Source organism: Lynx rufus, unplaced genomic scaffold (genome assembly GCF_022079265.1).
Source record: "Lynx rufus isolate CCGP_SWC_20201006 ecotype Redwood Valley unplaced genomic scaffold, mLynRuf1.p SCAF_18, whole genome shotgun sequence".
Lineage (NCBI taxonomy): Eukaryota > Metazoa > Chordata > Mammalia > Carnivora > Felidae > Lynx > Lynx rufus.
This window is the reverse complement of record NW_025814832.1, coordinates 11,051,942-11,069,251: the sequence shown is the minus strand read 5'-3', so window position 1 is coordinate 11,069,251 and position 17,310 is coordinate 11,051,942. Positions and strand designations below refer to the sequence as shown.

Sequence of the window (17,310 nt, the reverse complement as noted above, 5' to 3'; positions counted from 1 at the left end):
AAAACTGGACTCCTGAGAGAAGATAAACCAAATCAAAATAAGGAAAAGGAGTAAAAGCAGCAGATTCTGGGAGCTACATTCCTGTCTATTAGGAAAGACAAGAGCTGTGGGTACAAGAGTTTGAGACTCACTTTTGCCAAGGTAGAATGAAGTCAGGCTGGTCAGTGGTTGAGCAACATAACCATGTGGACTGAGAAAGGGGCTGGAGAAAGCCCTCTAGGTACTCTCGCTGCTGGTGGGACTTGAAAATGGTAGGACTACTTTGGTGAATAGTTTGGCAGTTTTTTTTATAAAATTAAAAATACACTTCCTGTGACCCAGTAATTACATTCTCATATATTCACCCAAGAAAAATGAAAACATATTCTACATAAAGACTTGTATATGAATGTTCATATAGCAGCTTTATTCATAATAGCCCAAACTGGAAAATTAAGCTTCAAATGTCCATCAATAGGTGAATGAATATAAACATTTTGTTACATTCATAAAATGGAATACCACTCAGCAATGAAGAGGAACATACCCAGAGTCTACATCTATGCAGCATGGATGAATCTCAAAAATACTATGCTGAGCAAAAGAAGCCACATAAACACTGTACATAATGTCTGATTTCATTTATATGAAATTCTAGGACAGGCAAAACTCGTCTGTAATAGAAAGCAGGCCACTGGGTGCCTAGAACTGTGACTCTACCTTTGACTGCAAAAGAGAATAAGAGAACTCTTACGGGTTTTAAGATGTTCTCTATCATGACTGTGATGGGAATCACACAGGTTTATATGATTTGAGAATGAACTGAAGTATACACATAAAATAAGTACATGTTATTATATGTAAATTGTATCTCAATAAAGGTAACTTAAAAAATATATATTTCTCCCTTATACTACACATTGGGAATCAAGTGACTCATGCAACGGATTACCCAAATCTCTTCTCCCCGCTGTGATGGCTGGCATCAGTGTTCAATTACAGCTAACACCACAAAGACTTTACAAAGAAAATGAAACAAAATGAAGCTCAAACTAGTCAACCCTGCTCCTTGTTGTCAGAAAGAATAAACGATGTGCTGAACAAGAGGTTGATGGTAATGGATAGCACTGAATGATTAGCTACCATTAATTTTATTTTCTACTATAATGGACATAGTAGTTAAAAATTGGTAAAGTGTATGTCTTACAAATTTATGAAAATATGCATATATTTTATATATCATACACCTTTCATCAGTGGCCATCAGAAAGGCTTCTCTTGGAAAACAATTTCTGATCCCATAGTCTGCTCCCTTAGAACCTTGTACCTATCTTTTGATAGCACAAATCATAATCATATTACAGACAAACTAATTATCTGTCTTCTTCCACCCTGATGTAAATTTCTTAAGAATAGAGATCACTTTGAATCCATAGTGCCTGACACACTATATAGGTGGTCAGTAAATGTTACATCAATTAACGAATGAATGATACACAGTGTTCTACATTATTTTGAATTCACATAATGACTCACTAGAACAAAGAAAGGAAAAAAATAAATTGGCAGTAAGCATCAGGTAGGCATTAGGAGCACCAGAGCAGACTTGAAGACTGTTCCTTTTGCTGGTTCCCTCCTCCGGCCAGGGGCTCTTGGATTCATTCACATTCCGCAGTGGCTGCTGAACTCCCTCAACTGAACAGCCTGAAGGAGACCTCTTCCTTTAGGGCTTCCTAAATAGGTAGGACCCATGGTAATAGGGGTTGTCCCTCAGGCAAAAGGTAGCTCATTCATTCTTTCAGATACTTATTGAGTACTTATTTTGTGCCAGGCATAGTACTAAATCATGATTGAAGGCATCTGAGCCTTTCATGCCCCTGTGTCACCACTAGCCAGAATGAAGGAAATCTAAGAGCTTTCTAATAAAAGAAAGGAAAAATAAAATAGTTATGAAGAACAAACATATTTATCAAAAACATTAAAATCTCAAGTGGCCATCTTATTTTTCACAAGAATAGACTGCCTTGAAGCCATTGTAGAAGTTAATTAAAAATATCCCTGCCCATGGAAAGCTCTGACTGAAAATGTCTTTAAGGCTGTCTTGAAAAACATCAAATGCAGCAAAAATTATTGAATACTCTTTCTCTTGCTCACCCCTTGCACTCTTGTGCGCACTCTCTCTCTCTCTCTCTCTGTTTTAACTGTTCACTTCTCACTGGATAGATTTCTCTGGCCATCTAACTGGGAATCAAAGCACAAAATGAAAGGTCACTCTGACAACTATCCAAACTCAGATTTTTAAAATTCATCTTCAAAATACTGGCAAAAATGTCTTTTCTTGCCTCTGTTCCTGGATTTAAAAGGACATAGATAAAAACAAGAGACATATAATCTCTTCCTGGCACCAACTGCATAGAAGAAACTGAAACCCTTGTGTACACGTACTGAAGCAAGGTCATCCTTTAAACAGAAGAAATTCACTTTCCAAGTTCTGGCCAAAAAGCTAAAATAACATCTCAGTTCTTAAGAAGATGTGAGCAATGGCAAACCAACCCAAATCCAGTATCACAGCAAATGGCACAAATATTTAGAAATGAAGGTGGGAACACAGATTAAAAGGAATTCTGTTATGACATAATCAATCTACTGAAAGAGTCATCTTCCATTTTCACATTCTTGATTTTTCTACCTGAAAAAGGGGTTAAAGTTTGCTACTTTGCTCTTCTATAGATCTATAATACTCTGAACTCTTTGAAGGAAAATAATGTGTGTAAATGGAATAACATAATGGGTAAATATGAGAAAGTCACTGCTTGACATTGCTCTCGCTATTACATTATGCTGAAATTTTCCTTACGATCAAAGTTGGTGATATATTTCAACAATTTTCTTTTCTTTACTTGCCAATGAGTGGGCTATCAAGGCTGAAAACAGGAAAGACAGATCAGCCCAGAGAAGACAAGATTGTTCAGGTAGCTCAAGAGCCCTTTATAAAAGAATGCTAAATTGTAGAATTACCTCTGGATTGAGGTTCACTTGGCATCTGTTTGGGCTCACTAGTATGTCACAAAGATTGAGGGTTTCATAACATCCGTGATTAAGAACACAGGCACATCTTATAAGGTAAATGAAGTTTTTTCAAATTCATGTGAGCACTGAAGCTGACAGAGGATAACTCCGCTACATGAACCAATGGGACTTGTGAGTTTGGGTTTTCCATAACAAGGCCAAGTGGCTTATCTTTAAGGACAAAATCAAAAGTCTAAGGAGCCCTTGACTACTGTACCTGTGCTGTCCTGGAGTCAGTCACTTCCTTGTACAAGCTGATGTCCAAGTAATAGCCGGACTCATTTGTCAGGAAGAGGCGGATGGGAATTGCTTTTCCAGTTGGTGTCAGGCGAATGTTGATTTTCAGTTCTGCCTGGAGGACACGTAATTTCCACAGCCGACTTCCATAGCGCATTACCATGCTCCGCACAGATTCCTCAATCTGTCACAGACACGTCACCAAGCACAAAACTTAAAACACCTTGTACCTAGAACCTGTTTCAGGTCTTCCCATCTTTGGGAAAGAAGGAATGGAAAAAGGTGCTGGTTTCTGGAGATGTGCACTACATGTATTCCTTATAAAAAGTAAGATAATTTCTCCCCAACCCTACTCTTGCTTAGAAACAAGTTGGGGACAATTTCATGCCAGGCTGGCATTTGAGTGGGGTTCTCTGGCTCACAACACCCAAATCTGTGCAACTCCCTACCCGTTTCCCAATTATATTCATATTCTATATCAAAGATCTGCAATATCTAAAATTACAAGCCATGGGATTTAAGAGAAAGCCCCCAAATAAGAATAAAATTTCTAGTTAAATAGCTATTAAGTAGCATTTATATGCATGGTAACTATGTTTCATTGCACTTATAGGACCTTAAATCATCATAGCAATTACCACCATGAGCTTTTTTCTATACAATTTTATTAAACTTTATAATATATGCCTCTTGGTAAATTGCACAAATTAAAGAGAGGCAATTTGTAGGTGGTGTTAGAATCTTCTCTCTAAACAGAGCTCTGAAGCTCGGTCATTGCCAAGTCCAATTGGGATTTAAGTAGATGGGGCAGATGTTTCATAGTTTCTCTAAGGCTTATACCCAGGCATCTTAGTGCTCCTAGTTTTCAGGGTTAGGCAAGTTATTTTAACCAAATGGCCTTAGATGGGATTTTCCCTTACTGACAAATGAAATTTTGTTTTCCCAATATGGCTAAAGGCAGCCAGGACATACTACTCAAAATTAACTCATTCTCTTAAATGAATTGTCTTTCTAAATTGCTTTCTCAACTTAGAAAATATCAAAAATATTTTCTACCATTCTTCTCTTATGGTTCTTTAGAAGTATGTGCCACCTTTGCAGTTTGTTTTAGCACCACAGAATCTCAGGTTAATGGATTTCAAGGAGTTGACTTCTCTAGTCCCACACTTGCTTGTTAACCAAAGGGTATCTACCTATTCTTTTCTGGAGAGAACAAAAGTCAACAATCTCTACATTCAAGAAACTGACAGTTATCTATGATTAGAAAGGCATAGCTAGGACATATGGGTATTTAGAGTGGAAGTAGAGAGGCAGATATTAAAAAAACTCACTGAGAAATGGTTAGGTCAAGTCTAAAAATATATACAGTTAAATAGTGTCCTGGCCATGTTTTCACTCTTCCAGCCTCAGCAGTCCCAGAATGCTTAAGAGAACCTTCACTTAAGCTAGATGATGAGACTTGATACTCAGTGAGTAGCCCTATCCTTGTCAACCTATCAGTAGTTTAGAGTCTTGAAGGAAAAAAAAAGCAGAAAGTGATTTTTTAGGTCTTAGACATTAAGTTCAAAAATCTAAAGTCCATGCTTACAACTGATCTTGAGAAATGGAGATACTGGTTCTCCTAACCAAATTCCACAATACCAAGATAGAAAAAGGTTAGAGTGAATACAAATAGAGAGCAGTCTGTCTTTATTACACCTGGGATAAAAGGTCAAGTATAGAATCACCCTGTTTTCCTTTCTTAAACTATATGGAATGCATTTTAGAATAGAGCCTCAGGATAGAAAACATATATAATACATGTGAAAATTCTATAACAACCAAATTGTCTCCCTGTGGAAAAATACTGAAGGGAAATAGGTTAGACACTTTAGGAAGCTGTACTGCCTCCCTGAGGCCACAGGTAAGTAACATTTAGTGCAAAACAGCAGTAATTTTGCCAAAATGTCCAAAAATAGCAAAGTTATTCCAGATGAGAAATCCTAGGGAATTATATAAAAACAGGACCATTATGATGACAAGTATCCAAAGCAGGTACCAATGGAAAAACAGAAAGAAACTTTTATGTTTTCACACTGCTTATAAATGACCAGCAAGATAACATTATACCACCTTCAGTTTTGATGTCTGCTTTCAATGGCTTCAAATTTTTGACTCCCTCCCAGAAACCCTGTCTCACAAGCATTCTGTAAACTTTAAAGATCAAGGGCTCAACTAGCTAACCAAGTATACTTGTTTCCAGGTTTAAGTGAGAATAAATATGGATGAATCTCTCTACTTGTGCTTGGTAGTGCTGGGAGAGAAGCTAAAGAGAAATGTACCTTTGATGGGTCCATAATGACTGTGGGCACAAAGTTGAGGAAGATGTGGTTGCAGTCAGTGCGAACATTTGTATTATTAAAAGCAACTTCCAATTCATCCATGGCCTCCAGGAGCAGCCGCTCCCCTTCATTTTGTAGATATTCAAAAGAAGCTTCCTATACAAAATGAAAATCACCATCAATATCAGTGTGTTTTAAAAGAATCGGTAGGGGCACCTGGATGGCTCAGTCGGTTGAGCATCCAATTCTTGATTTTGGCTCAAGTCATGATCCCAGGGTCGTGGGATCAAGCCACCAATGGGCTCCACGCTGATCATGGAGCCTGCTTAGGATTCACACTCTCTCTCTCTCTCTCTCTCTCTCTCTCTCTCTCTCTCTCTCCCCCCATCCCCAACTCATGCTCTCTAAAAAAACAAATAAATAACAATTAAAAAATGAAAGAGTCAATAAAGAAATGGCTATTATAATGACTTAAGTAGTACTATGTCATGAATCACAAGGCACCTGCTACAGGTGCTACCTTTCTCCCTAGAGTCAGCCCAATGACCATAGGCAGCAGAGGCAGGCAACTATCAAAGAGTTCCTGCCAGCCCTTCCTCCTGCCTCTTAGGGAAACATTTCCTTCTAATAGGTGGAAATGCAGGGCATCCCCAGAGCTATACCTCCAATAGGATCACATTTCACACATGCCAAACAGAGGAGTTTAGAAAGGAAATCTGTTTAGAAAGTAAAAGTTGAAGAAAGGGTATAGGTACAGGATGCAGTAATTATGACACCAGGAAGTACCTTGCTATGCACAGAAACTACCTCTAGGTGGGCTTACAATGGGGCCATCTCTAACTTTTCTCTTTATCTTCTATCATCACCTAACTATCCCTGTGATTTTTCTGTTAAGATGCTTTTCCTTTTCTCAAAGGAGTGCTTTCATGCTTCCATTACCAAGAATAAAATTTTTTAAAGCCCTTTATCATATGGAATATTTATTTCTGTGAGAGAAAGGACTCTTAGACTTCTAATGGCTACTGGAGAGTGGGATGAATGAGAATAAGAGCCTTGATTCAAAAAATAAAAACCCAGGGGCACCTGGCTGGCTCAGTCAGTAGGGCATGCAACCCTTCACCTCAGGGTTGTGAGTTCAATCCCCATGTTGGGTGCGGAGGCTACTTAAGATAAAAAAAAATATATTAAAAAACAAAACAAAAAATGAAAACCTGATTTTGAACGATGCCTGTTTCTCTGTCCCTTCCCTCAGGAATAACTTCCTATCCAAGTATGGTACTTACCTTGGTGACCAGATCAGAATGTCTGATGATTGCACGAACAAAGAACCTATAGTCTGTCACTTCAGTGCCCACTTCCACCTTGGCTGCCCCAAGATACAGGTGCATCTTATGATTAGCACACGGAATGGCAGTAAGGTCAAAATTTCTCATCCGGTTCAGTTCTAACTGGAAAGCTAGGGCAGGTTCCAGGTGACGATAGATACGATCCTCCTCAAACTGAGCACAAAATTGGAGAACAAAAGAGCTCACAAGAGGCAGTTAACAAAATTATATTATGAACATATACATAAAAGAGATGCTTGAAAATAGAAACATAAACGATGATGTGCTAATAAGCAACAAAAATGAGCTACATACAAGAATTATGCTATAGCTTACGTAAGATTAGGGACTAAAATACCTATTTACTTTCCAAGCTTTCATCATTTATGCTTTTACAAATGGTGATGATTTCCATTAAAAACAAGCAAACAAAAAATACCAATTCCCTCAGAACTCCTACTGCATTACTGTCTATACAGTTCATTTCTGACAATTAACCACAGACTGCTTCACATTAATATCTACTTCACATACTGATGTTTTGGGTTTACCCAACTAAAATGCTTACAGGCAGGGCCCAGTTTTATACTCTTATTATTTCTGGCACAGTACAAAGGACACAGTAAATACTCAAGAAATAAACATCATGTAATTTTTAAAAATAAAGATATTTGGCTTTGGAATATTTAATATCCATAGATTAAAAAAGATATAATACTACTAAGGGCAGTAGTCCTTTAATATATCATTAGGACCGGCCTAAAGCATCGTGATGATTGTGAAAGTTATCGCTTTCCTTGGGTAGCTCAATACACTGGACTATTTCCTACACCAAACTCTTTCCAAAGGGAGCCTTCCTTGGTTCTAAGACACATGCAAGGCAAAGGGAAGCGCAAATTCAGTTAGAGAAAGGAGAATGGCAAGAAGAGCACATGGCAAAGATAAGCCACGCTTGGGTTTAAAAAAAAAAAAAAAAAAAAGGGTGGGAGGGAATCAGTCCTTACCTTATCCCTTGCTCGGAACGTGAAAAATTTAGGAAATTCTCTCTGTGGTAAAGAAGGGGAAAATATGTCAGTCTTTCATAGATATGGCTCTTTGGGGATAAACACGTAGTAAGTACAGAAGCAGTCAAGCATCTAGAAGGCAGCTCCTAGAATACATGCTCCTTATCTAAGCTTAGGCCAGGGAATAGGAACAATCCTTTGGGTAACCACCACTGTGACCCCACTTCCAAGTCTGAAATCACCACACAATTATCCTAACTTCAATAGCTAGCCTCTCCTAGGGAAAAAAAATTAGTTTTTTTTTTTTTTTTTAATCTCCCAAGTGGGAAAAAAAAGTCTTCCCCGGTGTTGCTTTTGGCACAACCAGGCAAATAAAACCAATATACCCTTATGCTGCAGCACTGCAATAGTAGTTACTGGACTGATTTCCCAAGTTTCCCCTTAAGAAACTCTTCAAATGTAAACTAGCCAGATAGCACAGTATTCCCCAATCCATGTTTTTTCCACATTCACTCTTAAGTCAATCATTCCAAGTGTTTAAACAATAACATTTCAAGACAAAGAAAAGTGTAAGATGATACTTTGGTCACTACCACCCCATGTATAGGAAAGAGAGGGACAGAACTAGTGAACTTGTAGTCATTAGGTCTTACTGCTCTTTTGCAGGACATTACACAACAAAGCAGCCAATTTCCTAGAACCTTATTAATTAACAAAGATGAATTCAATTAGCAGAGTCCATTAGTTTCTGAAATTTAACTTATTAACACCAAATACCCGTTTCTCGGATGGGAGGCTCTACTGGCAGTGTTGGAATCAAGTCATTACTATTTGCCTCTATAGGAGGTTTCATTAGGTATCTCCTTCATTATGAGCGCAATATAATCAAACACTTATTGGTACAAGCAGAGAGACCAGGACTAGCTGCCTAAATATTCCTCAATGAGCTTTAGGAACCATGAAGGAAACATGAACGGAAAGCCTTCTAGGTGGCAGGTACTCTCACATGCTGTCCCATCGAGAGCTCTCCACAACCTCTCAGGTATCTATGATGACCCTGTTTTACAGCTGAGGAAGCTGGGGCCAAGTGACATGCCCAGGATCACAAAACAAGAATGTGAACTTGAGTCGAATGCCAGAGCCCACACCCTCCATTTCTACCACTCTCTCTCAAGTATAGGGTACTACCTTTCTATTCTTGTTATAATCCAAGTTCCCTATTTATTCGACTTCTCTTTGTTGAGATGAAAAACAGAAATTAAGACTTAAGGGAAAAAAAACAAAGCAGAACTCATGCTGAAAACTTGTGGTTCTTGAATTTACTGAGAACTTCTTGAATACTTTCCACAGGTATTATACCTCACTCTTACCTTAAGCTTACACAGTTAATAAATCTTTTTACATTTCCTTGGCATTTTAACTGTAAAACTGAATTTAACAGGTTTCTAGGAGCTTGTTTAGCAAGCCCAGGAAATCCCTTGTTCAGGCTTGGGTCTTTAAAAGCCCTTTGAAAGTGGGTTTTACACAGCACTGATCTTTTACTGATGATGTTTTGTTCTAAATAATTCCCCCGAATGATAGTGAAGAACATGGGGATGACTTCAAGATTAAGCAGGAAGATGTTCAGCTGAGTTTTCAGTAGATTTCATGCTCATGGCTTTAGATAGCCTAGTTTTGATTTTATTCTTGAGAGGTATGGCTTTCAGAGCATTAGCTAAAAAAGCAACACAGGTTACAAAAGGAAAGGTAATAAGTCCTTTCATGGAATTTTCTGAAAGAGTCAAGGTAAGTGATAATAAGATCTTTTAAGCATATACCTTTCTATTCTGCCAGAACTATGAATTAAAATATATTTATTTAGTATACCACTTAAAAGCACATTTATTTATTTATTTTTATTTTTTTGTTAATTTATTTTTGAGAGACAGAGAGAGATAGAGCATGAGCAAAGGAGGGGCAGAGAAACAGGGAGACACAGAACCTGACGTAGGTTCCAGGCTCTGAGCTGTCAGCACAGAGCCCAACGTGGGGCTCGAACTCACAGACCGTGAGATCATGACCTTAGCCGAAGTTGGATCCTCAACCGACTGGGCTACCCAGGTGCCCCTAGTATACCACTTATTTGTGTGTATATATGCAGAATCAAAATCATTATTCCTTCTAAAACATCACGATAGTAACAAATAAGCTGTCTTTACCATTCAGTCCATTATGAAAATTTGTGGTAACCAAAAGACATGGAAAGCAAACAATCTTGAATGGAAATACCTTTACAACCAATAACAAAAGAGAACTAATTCTTGGCAGGGGTGGGCAAAGACTCACCAAAATCGAAAAAACCACTTTCATTAAGCTTAGCTAAGAAACAGTGTTATGAGATAATATAAACTTTTTTTTAAATAACTTTTGAGCAAATTTTTAGCTCCACAGTGGGGTCCTCAATTTAAGCGTGAAGCATTCAGGTCAGGAAATGGCCAGAAGTTCTGTGCAATGAGAAACCAGGATTATTGAGTGATTCTTAGAAAGACAGACAAGTTCTGAAGACTTTTATAGCAAGCCGTCACTTCCTTCAGGGCTCAAAAAAATCGCAGAAACAAAAAACACAGAGAAGAAAAGCAGAAGTCTGGTCCTACAGTTGTAGTCAATTCCTTCACCCCACCTCATCCTGAGACTTCCAATTTTTCTACTAACAGCATTCATGCTTATTCCATCACTAATGTAATTGCTTTCCAGGCATTCTACTAGTGTTATGGGCAAATATAATAATTGAATGTACACAGAGAAAAACCCTCTTAGTGTTCTGGTACCAAAAACCAAAAGAATGCAACATTTCTCAGGAAGAAATTATACCCCTGCTGTGTTCTAATCAGCCAACCATCATCAAGACAATCAAAATAATTTGCCTAAATTAGCCAATCAAGACACCCTGCAAATCAGAGAATGTGAAAACCTGCAACAGAAAACATCATAGATGATTATGATACTAATAATCGTGTTAAAAACCTAATGAGATGAAGAAATTGGAAACTTGCTGGTGCAATTCTCTTTTACCTCAACATGCTGAGAACTAATTATATAGACTGTAATTAAAACAAAAACCCAAACCAAACCTTCTGAAAAACTAATAGTTGATCCACTAGCAAACAAAACTACCAATTTTTTCCAACTTTATTGAGATATAATTGGCATATCAATTTTTTTAAAGAAATGAACTACTAACCATGATAACTATTTTTAAACATTTTTTTAAAGTTTATTTATTTATTTTGAGAGAGACAGAGACAGCATGAGTCAGGGAAGGGCAGAGACACAGGGGGAGAGAGAGAGAATCCCAAGCAGGCTCCGCAGTACTGTCGGTGCAGAGCCCGATGCAGGGCTCGAGTTCACAGAACCGTGAGATCATGACCGGACTCAAATACAGGAGTCGGATGCTTAACCGACTAAGACACCCAGGCACCCCACCATGATAACTATTTTTGATAGCTGGTTCTTCCTTCAGACCCAAATAAGTGGGAATCACTCATAAAACTGGTAAAACTACAACTATCTCCTAGGTGATTTATAGAATTTTTTTAATTGCCTAAAATTGTGCAAACAAGATGCAAAAGGAAACCTAGATAAAACTGATTTATCACAGTGTTTGGACCTAATGCTTTTGTTTGGGTTGCAAAGTATCAGAAGAAATCCTAAAAATTCGCACTTCCATATCCCTAACAAAACTTTGCTGAAAAAAAATACGGAAAGCTTCAAAAAGCTTAATACTTACACTCCAATCAGACAGCACCTTCTGCTACACTTTCTGGAATTCTAGATCTGAAATGTGAGTGAAACTAAGAGACTTAAATACTACATAAAGCTGGAGAACTGCAGCTGATACAGCTGCAGAAATTCAAAGACCCTGTTCTTTTGCTTTTAAAGCTTCAATTTTTTTAAAATAGGAAGGAGGTATTTACAAGGATGGGTTTGTTTGTTCTCAAAATTGGTTTAAATATCAATGTTAAGCAGTTATGCAAGCCCTGTTATGGGCACTTGATTTAATTAGATGGCCATGGAAAGAACCTCAATATCAAGACTCCTTAGTGCTGGTGGATACTGCCTGCTGGGAGGAACAGGCTCCATACTCTAAGGGATTCTCTAAGAGACTAAGGCAGTAGCAGACATTCCAGTGCTCAGCTCTGTGGAGACTGTGGTGATAGACAACAAAGTTTTGGAAATGCTTACAGTCTTCATTGGCATCTGAATAAGCACCTAACAAGATATACACTCTCTAGGAATCATTACTCTGGCCCTCATTTGCCTTGTTCTGGTTCTGAAGCAGCATGAGAGACGAGGACCATGTGACAATGGCACAGCTGCTTCATTCCACACTAGCCAATGCTGTTCTTGAACAGCCTTGGTAACCTTCCTCCTCTCCTTGCCCCCTCATGTGCACATTTTCTCTTCAATAATATAGGGATTTCACAGTGTAGAACAGGGGAGGCTGCATACATCACAGTGGATTACCAAAAAGCCAGAGAGATCAAGGGATTCATCTCTAACACTCCCAGAAAGCTTCCTCTTTTTCACACTACACTAACTATGGGGCAAGCACACATCAGATGACATGACAGAGGCTAAGCGTCCTCCACGAATGGCAAGCTACCACCAGCAGAGGAACTAAGAGCAGCACCATGACAATGAGCCCTGGATTTGTACAACTCCTGCCAAGGCTTCCTGGCTATTGTAGATCCTGGATGGAGCTCAGTAATAGTTGCCCTTGCCCCCTGCATAACCACTAATCACTTCTAAGGAGTCTCACATAAAAACACCCCAATTCCTCTGTCATTCAATTCTTCAGAGAAAATCCAGTCCACACCAAACCTTAATGTTCTCTACGTCCTAAAGCAACCTTTCCTATACTCATCACAAATCACTTGATAATTTAACTGATTACTCACTTGATGCCACTATAAATAGGAACTGGACAATGATTCCTGGGGAAGACCAGCTACTGGGCTCATTTCCTGGCAGATTTTGCCTATACGCGTCCCTATTCAACCTACTGGATAGCAGGGAGAACAACAAAAAAAAAATGTTTTAAAGCTGTAGATACACTCTCGGACATGACAAAGATTCAGAGGTAAGAAAGTACAAAAGAAATAATGCCTATTGGGGCACCTGAGTGGCTTAGTTGGTTAAACATCTGACTTCAGCTCAGGTCATGGTCTCGTGGTTCGTGAGTTCAAGACCTGTGTCAGGCTCTGCACTGACAGTATGCAGCTTGCTTTAGATTCTCTCTCCCTCTATTCCTCCCCTGCTCACGTTCTCTCTCAAAATAAATAAAAATAAAAACGTTACAAAAAAAAAAAAAAAAGGAAAAGAAAAAGAATGCCCATGGAAATGAATCACTTTGGCTTTTTAAAAATTTTAATGGAGAGTTTTAATCCATTGTGGAATGCTTACTATAGGAAACCGGTTACTGTGCTATAAACATCAAGACTCCATCTGAATCATTAGGGAAAAGGAAAATAATTTTACAAGTTTACTATTATTCCCCAGAATATTATATTATTCCAAAGTCAGTGACAAATGAAAGATCACATTAAAACTTAAGAATCTAGTCCAGTATTCTTTCTTCCCAAATCCAGGTCTTGGCTCTGGCATGTCTACTTTAGTTCAGATCAGCATTTAACAGCCATACTATTCATTCATGGGCTTCCATATTCTATCCCAAGTATCAATTTTATTCTCAAGCTCTTGATTTTTCTCTCTAAAGCCCCAGGGTTCTCTTTAAGCTCCTCATACTTCTCCACTGCCTCTAGTTTCCTATCTAAAGTTATTGATTGATACATATCTGCACTCTGCTTGATTTCCTGACATCAATAACACAGGGGAGTTATACAGTCTACAACATTTCCTAAAGCATTTCAGAAAATCTTAGCTCTTTAGCTTGAGGGTAGTCTGTCTTGTTTCTCTGTAGACTAGACCAACAAGGTGAACTCTGAGAAGGAAAACAAAATGTCAAGTGCTACAGACCTAATAGACAAAGGGCAATAAAAGCAGTCACACATAGGTCCTTGAATTTAGAAAGTCCTTTCCAGAATCCCAAATGCTATCTTCATTACAAATGAACAGTGCTTGAAAACTAACTTATCTTAATTGTTAAAACAAAATTCTTTTTTAAATTTTTTTAATGGTTTATTTATTTTTGAGAGAGAGAGAGAGACAGAGTGTGGGTGGGGGAGGGGAAGAGAGAGAGGTAGACACAGAATCCAAAGCAGGCTCCAGGCTCTGAGCTGACATGGGACTCGAACCTACGAACCATGAGATCATCACCTGAGCCGAGGCTGGACACTTACCCGACTGAGCCACCCAGGTGCCCTGAAACTCTTTTTTTTTTTTTTTAAAGTTTATTTATTTGAGAGAGACAGAGACAGCACAAGTGGGGTAGGGGCAGAGAGAGAGGGAGAGAAAGAGAATCCCAAGCAGGCTCCAAGCTGCCAGGTGTGGAGCCTGAATCCACAAACCATGAGATCGTAAACTGAGCCAAAACCAAGAGTGGATCACTTAACTGACTGGGCCACCCAGGTGCCCCCCAAATAAAGTTCTTATCAGGAAAATTAAGACTTCCTAATATCTTCTGGAATCTTACTTAGCTACAATAAGATCAATTTTTAAAGAAATATGTTAACAATAATCAGTCATTTTAGAAAATAACTTCTTGATTGCAAACTGGATTTTTGACCTTACTACCACAATGGGTATGATTGTGGATATACCATTGTTTGGATGCCAGGCTATTAACTTAGTTCTCTTTTCAACAAAATTTTTAATCTCATAAATACTAACAGTTAATTCAGTTAAATGGGAGAACAAGCAATTTAATGCTTAATTTTATTTATTTCCTGCTCCTAGAATTAACGTAAGACAAAAACACCAACTTAGGTTCTATTAAGACATTTTAAATAATAAGTGATTGTTTTTCAGAATTGAGAATTCTCAATAATAGAACCTGAATCCAACTTTGGTAGAAGCCAAAACCCAAAGTACAATCAACAGTTCTTCATTACTGAAGTCCCTATGTTCACTCTGCACAGAAGAGATTAGTAGTTAGTTCCCACTTCTTCCTTAGTCATCTGGATAAATGCTTATGTTCATTCTTAACTATTTCTCAGAGTTATACTGAGAGTTCATTACAGGGTTAAAAAAAAAAACAAACAAACTTTAGCTGGAACACTAAAGAAGAACTGGAAGATTCATTTTAACACTTTCTAAAAGAAGAACCAAACATCAGTCCAGCTCTTCTAAAGAACTCACACATACTCTATATTTAAATAATTGGTGGCAGATAGATAAAACAGTAAGTAATCTTTCATTGTGGTTCCTTTTACTTACATGAAATCTCTGATCCACCTCATAGTTGACCTGTTTTCTGAAATCCTTTCAAATGAAAGACAGAAAAGAAGAAAAAACAGAAGCTGGCAATTAATAATAAAATTAAAAACGAATTAAGTAAAAGGTGATGAGTTAATGTTTTTTCTTGGTTAAATTTATAGCAAAAAATTTATTAGATTCTACAAGAAATAAATGATTATAATTCCATATTTTATTTTTTAAAGTTCTAGAAGCAGCGTTAAGACATATTGGGGGAGTATCAGTCACGTGCCAGTACCTTTTGTGCGACCAGGAAAGTAAGGCGCCGTATCCCATGCTCAACCAGGGTAGCTTTCTACAAACAAAACATGTAAACAGAAGATAGATGAGATCTCCATTCATCCTAAGTTTTACCCCATTTAATCCTCAGAAAGCTCTGACTGGGCAAACACCCTTTTTTGTGTATCTACATCTTGCCTCAATACCTTCAAACTTGCAAATAAACATATCTCAACCTGGCTCTGATGGAATAGGTTTCATATATTGATCTGGACAAAACTGAAGGAGAACTCTGTGGAAAAAGATCACATGAAGTCACCTAAATTCTCTAAGGACTATTTTACCTCAAGGTGGACCTCAATATAATTTCTGCTTATCAAAAATCACGTTAATGGGCCTGTATTCAAACGTGAAGATTCATACTGATACAGAAACTAAATGTAATCAGAGGGAAAAGAAGAAATTTCCATACCACAGAAAATTCAGGTCCTACACTGTTACTTACAGATACTACCTATCATCAGATACTGCATTCCTAGAATTCAGCAGAACAAGTCCTGACCTTTCTAGTTCTTCTAAAATATTTCCCCCCTATTTTACATGAAGGTATTTTTTTTCAATTCTCTTTAAAAATTGGCAAAAGCAATGTTTCACAGGCTTTTAAATTTACTGGCTACTGACATCTCCACCTGGCATAGGCGAGCAGCATATTAGAAGGCAACAGACACCAGCAGCTTCAAGACAGACTCTCATAGGAGTCTTGGGCCTCTGGATCTAAGCCTTTCTCTATAGCGTACTGCTCATTTATCTCAAAAGTAGAAACAAAGAAACAGGTTAATGAATTAAGTAAGGGACATACTTTTAAAGGTCCCTAACAAAAAGGGGCTACATCGCAACAAAGAGAAACGCAATGCCACTAGTTGAATGCCCTGAGAGGATATATGAATAATACAAATAGAAAAGAAAAAAATGTAGATTTTCACAAACTACAGTCAGACTTTAGTTTGATCACATTCCTTGCTGTAACTCGAACCAAGAGCTATGTTCATAAGCCAATTCTTAACTTTCATGATACTATGTATTTTTTAAGTCCAAATTAGCTTCCCCTTATGAATAGGCACATTCCTGAGCCATTTTCCTCCTACTTCTCCATTTCTACTATGGCACTGCTTAGTAATAAAATTAACTAACAGCATAAACAAAAGATAACTGGAAAAATTAATTTTCTAATAATAAATCCCCAGACCAAACATGAATAAATTTTGGCTTACTAACATTTAAAAAGGATCTGTACTGGCATCATACCCATTAATGTAAATAACCAAGTATTGATACTACAGTAAGAAAAAACTGTTTTAGAAGAACACAGTGTAGTGGGGGCTGCCGTGGTTATCAGTCTTTAAGCATGCCTAGGAACAGAAACGTTTTTTTCCAGCACCAACAAAGAATTCCACTACAGCCAAGTCCTTCAAAGACAAGCATCAATAGCTATGTTCTGGCAAGGGAAGAAAATAACTTTAATAATGCCATGATTTAAAATCAAAATTGTTATTGCTTTTAAAATTCCACAAGTGGCTGACAATAACAGCAGAGCAACAGGATTCTGATTACATTGTAATAATGCCGGTCTCACAGCAAGTCCACAGCTATTACCCAGCGATTAGGCGTCAGCACCTGGAGAAACTCCATTTACACTGACTGCTTCAATCTCCTCCACAAGTCATTTACAAATATATGATCCTA

The 17,310-nt window shown here is 37.9% G+C and overlaps 1 protein-coding gene across 1 annotated transcript in view; it reads right to left on the bottom strand.

Annotated features, from left to right (window-relative positions):
• Positions 1 to 17,310, bottom strand: part of ACACA (acetyl-CoA carboxylase alpha) — a 282,243-nt gene that overhangs the window by 99,831 nt on the left and 165,102 nt on the right. The window contains exons 34-39 of the mRNA XM_047080882.1: positions 15,587 to 15,643; positions 15,310 to 15,354; positions 7,936 to 7,977; positions 6,890 to 7,105; positions 5,607 to 5,762; positions 3,266 to 3,469 (exon numbers count right to left, since the gene is read on the bottom strand). Of these exons, the coding sequence (XP_046936838.1) occupies positions 3,266 to 3,469; positions 5,607 to 5,762; positions 6,890 to 7,105; positions 7,936 to 7,977; positions 15,310 to 15,354; positions 15,587 to 15,643 (720 nt within the window). The remainder of the gene's footprint in view (positions 1 to 3,265; positions 3,470 to 5,606; positions 5,763 to 6,889; positions 7,106 to 7,935; positions 7,978 to 15,309; positions 15,355 to 15,586; positions 15,644 to 17,310) is intronic.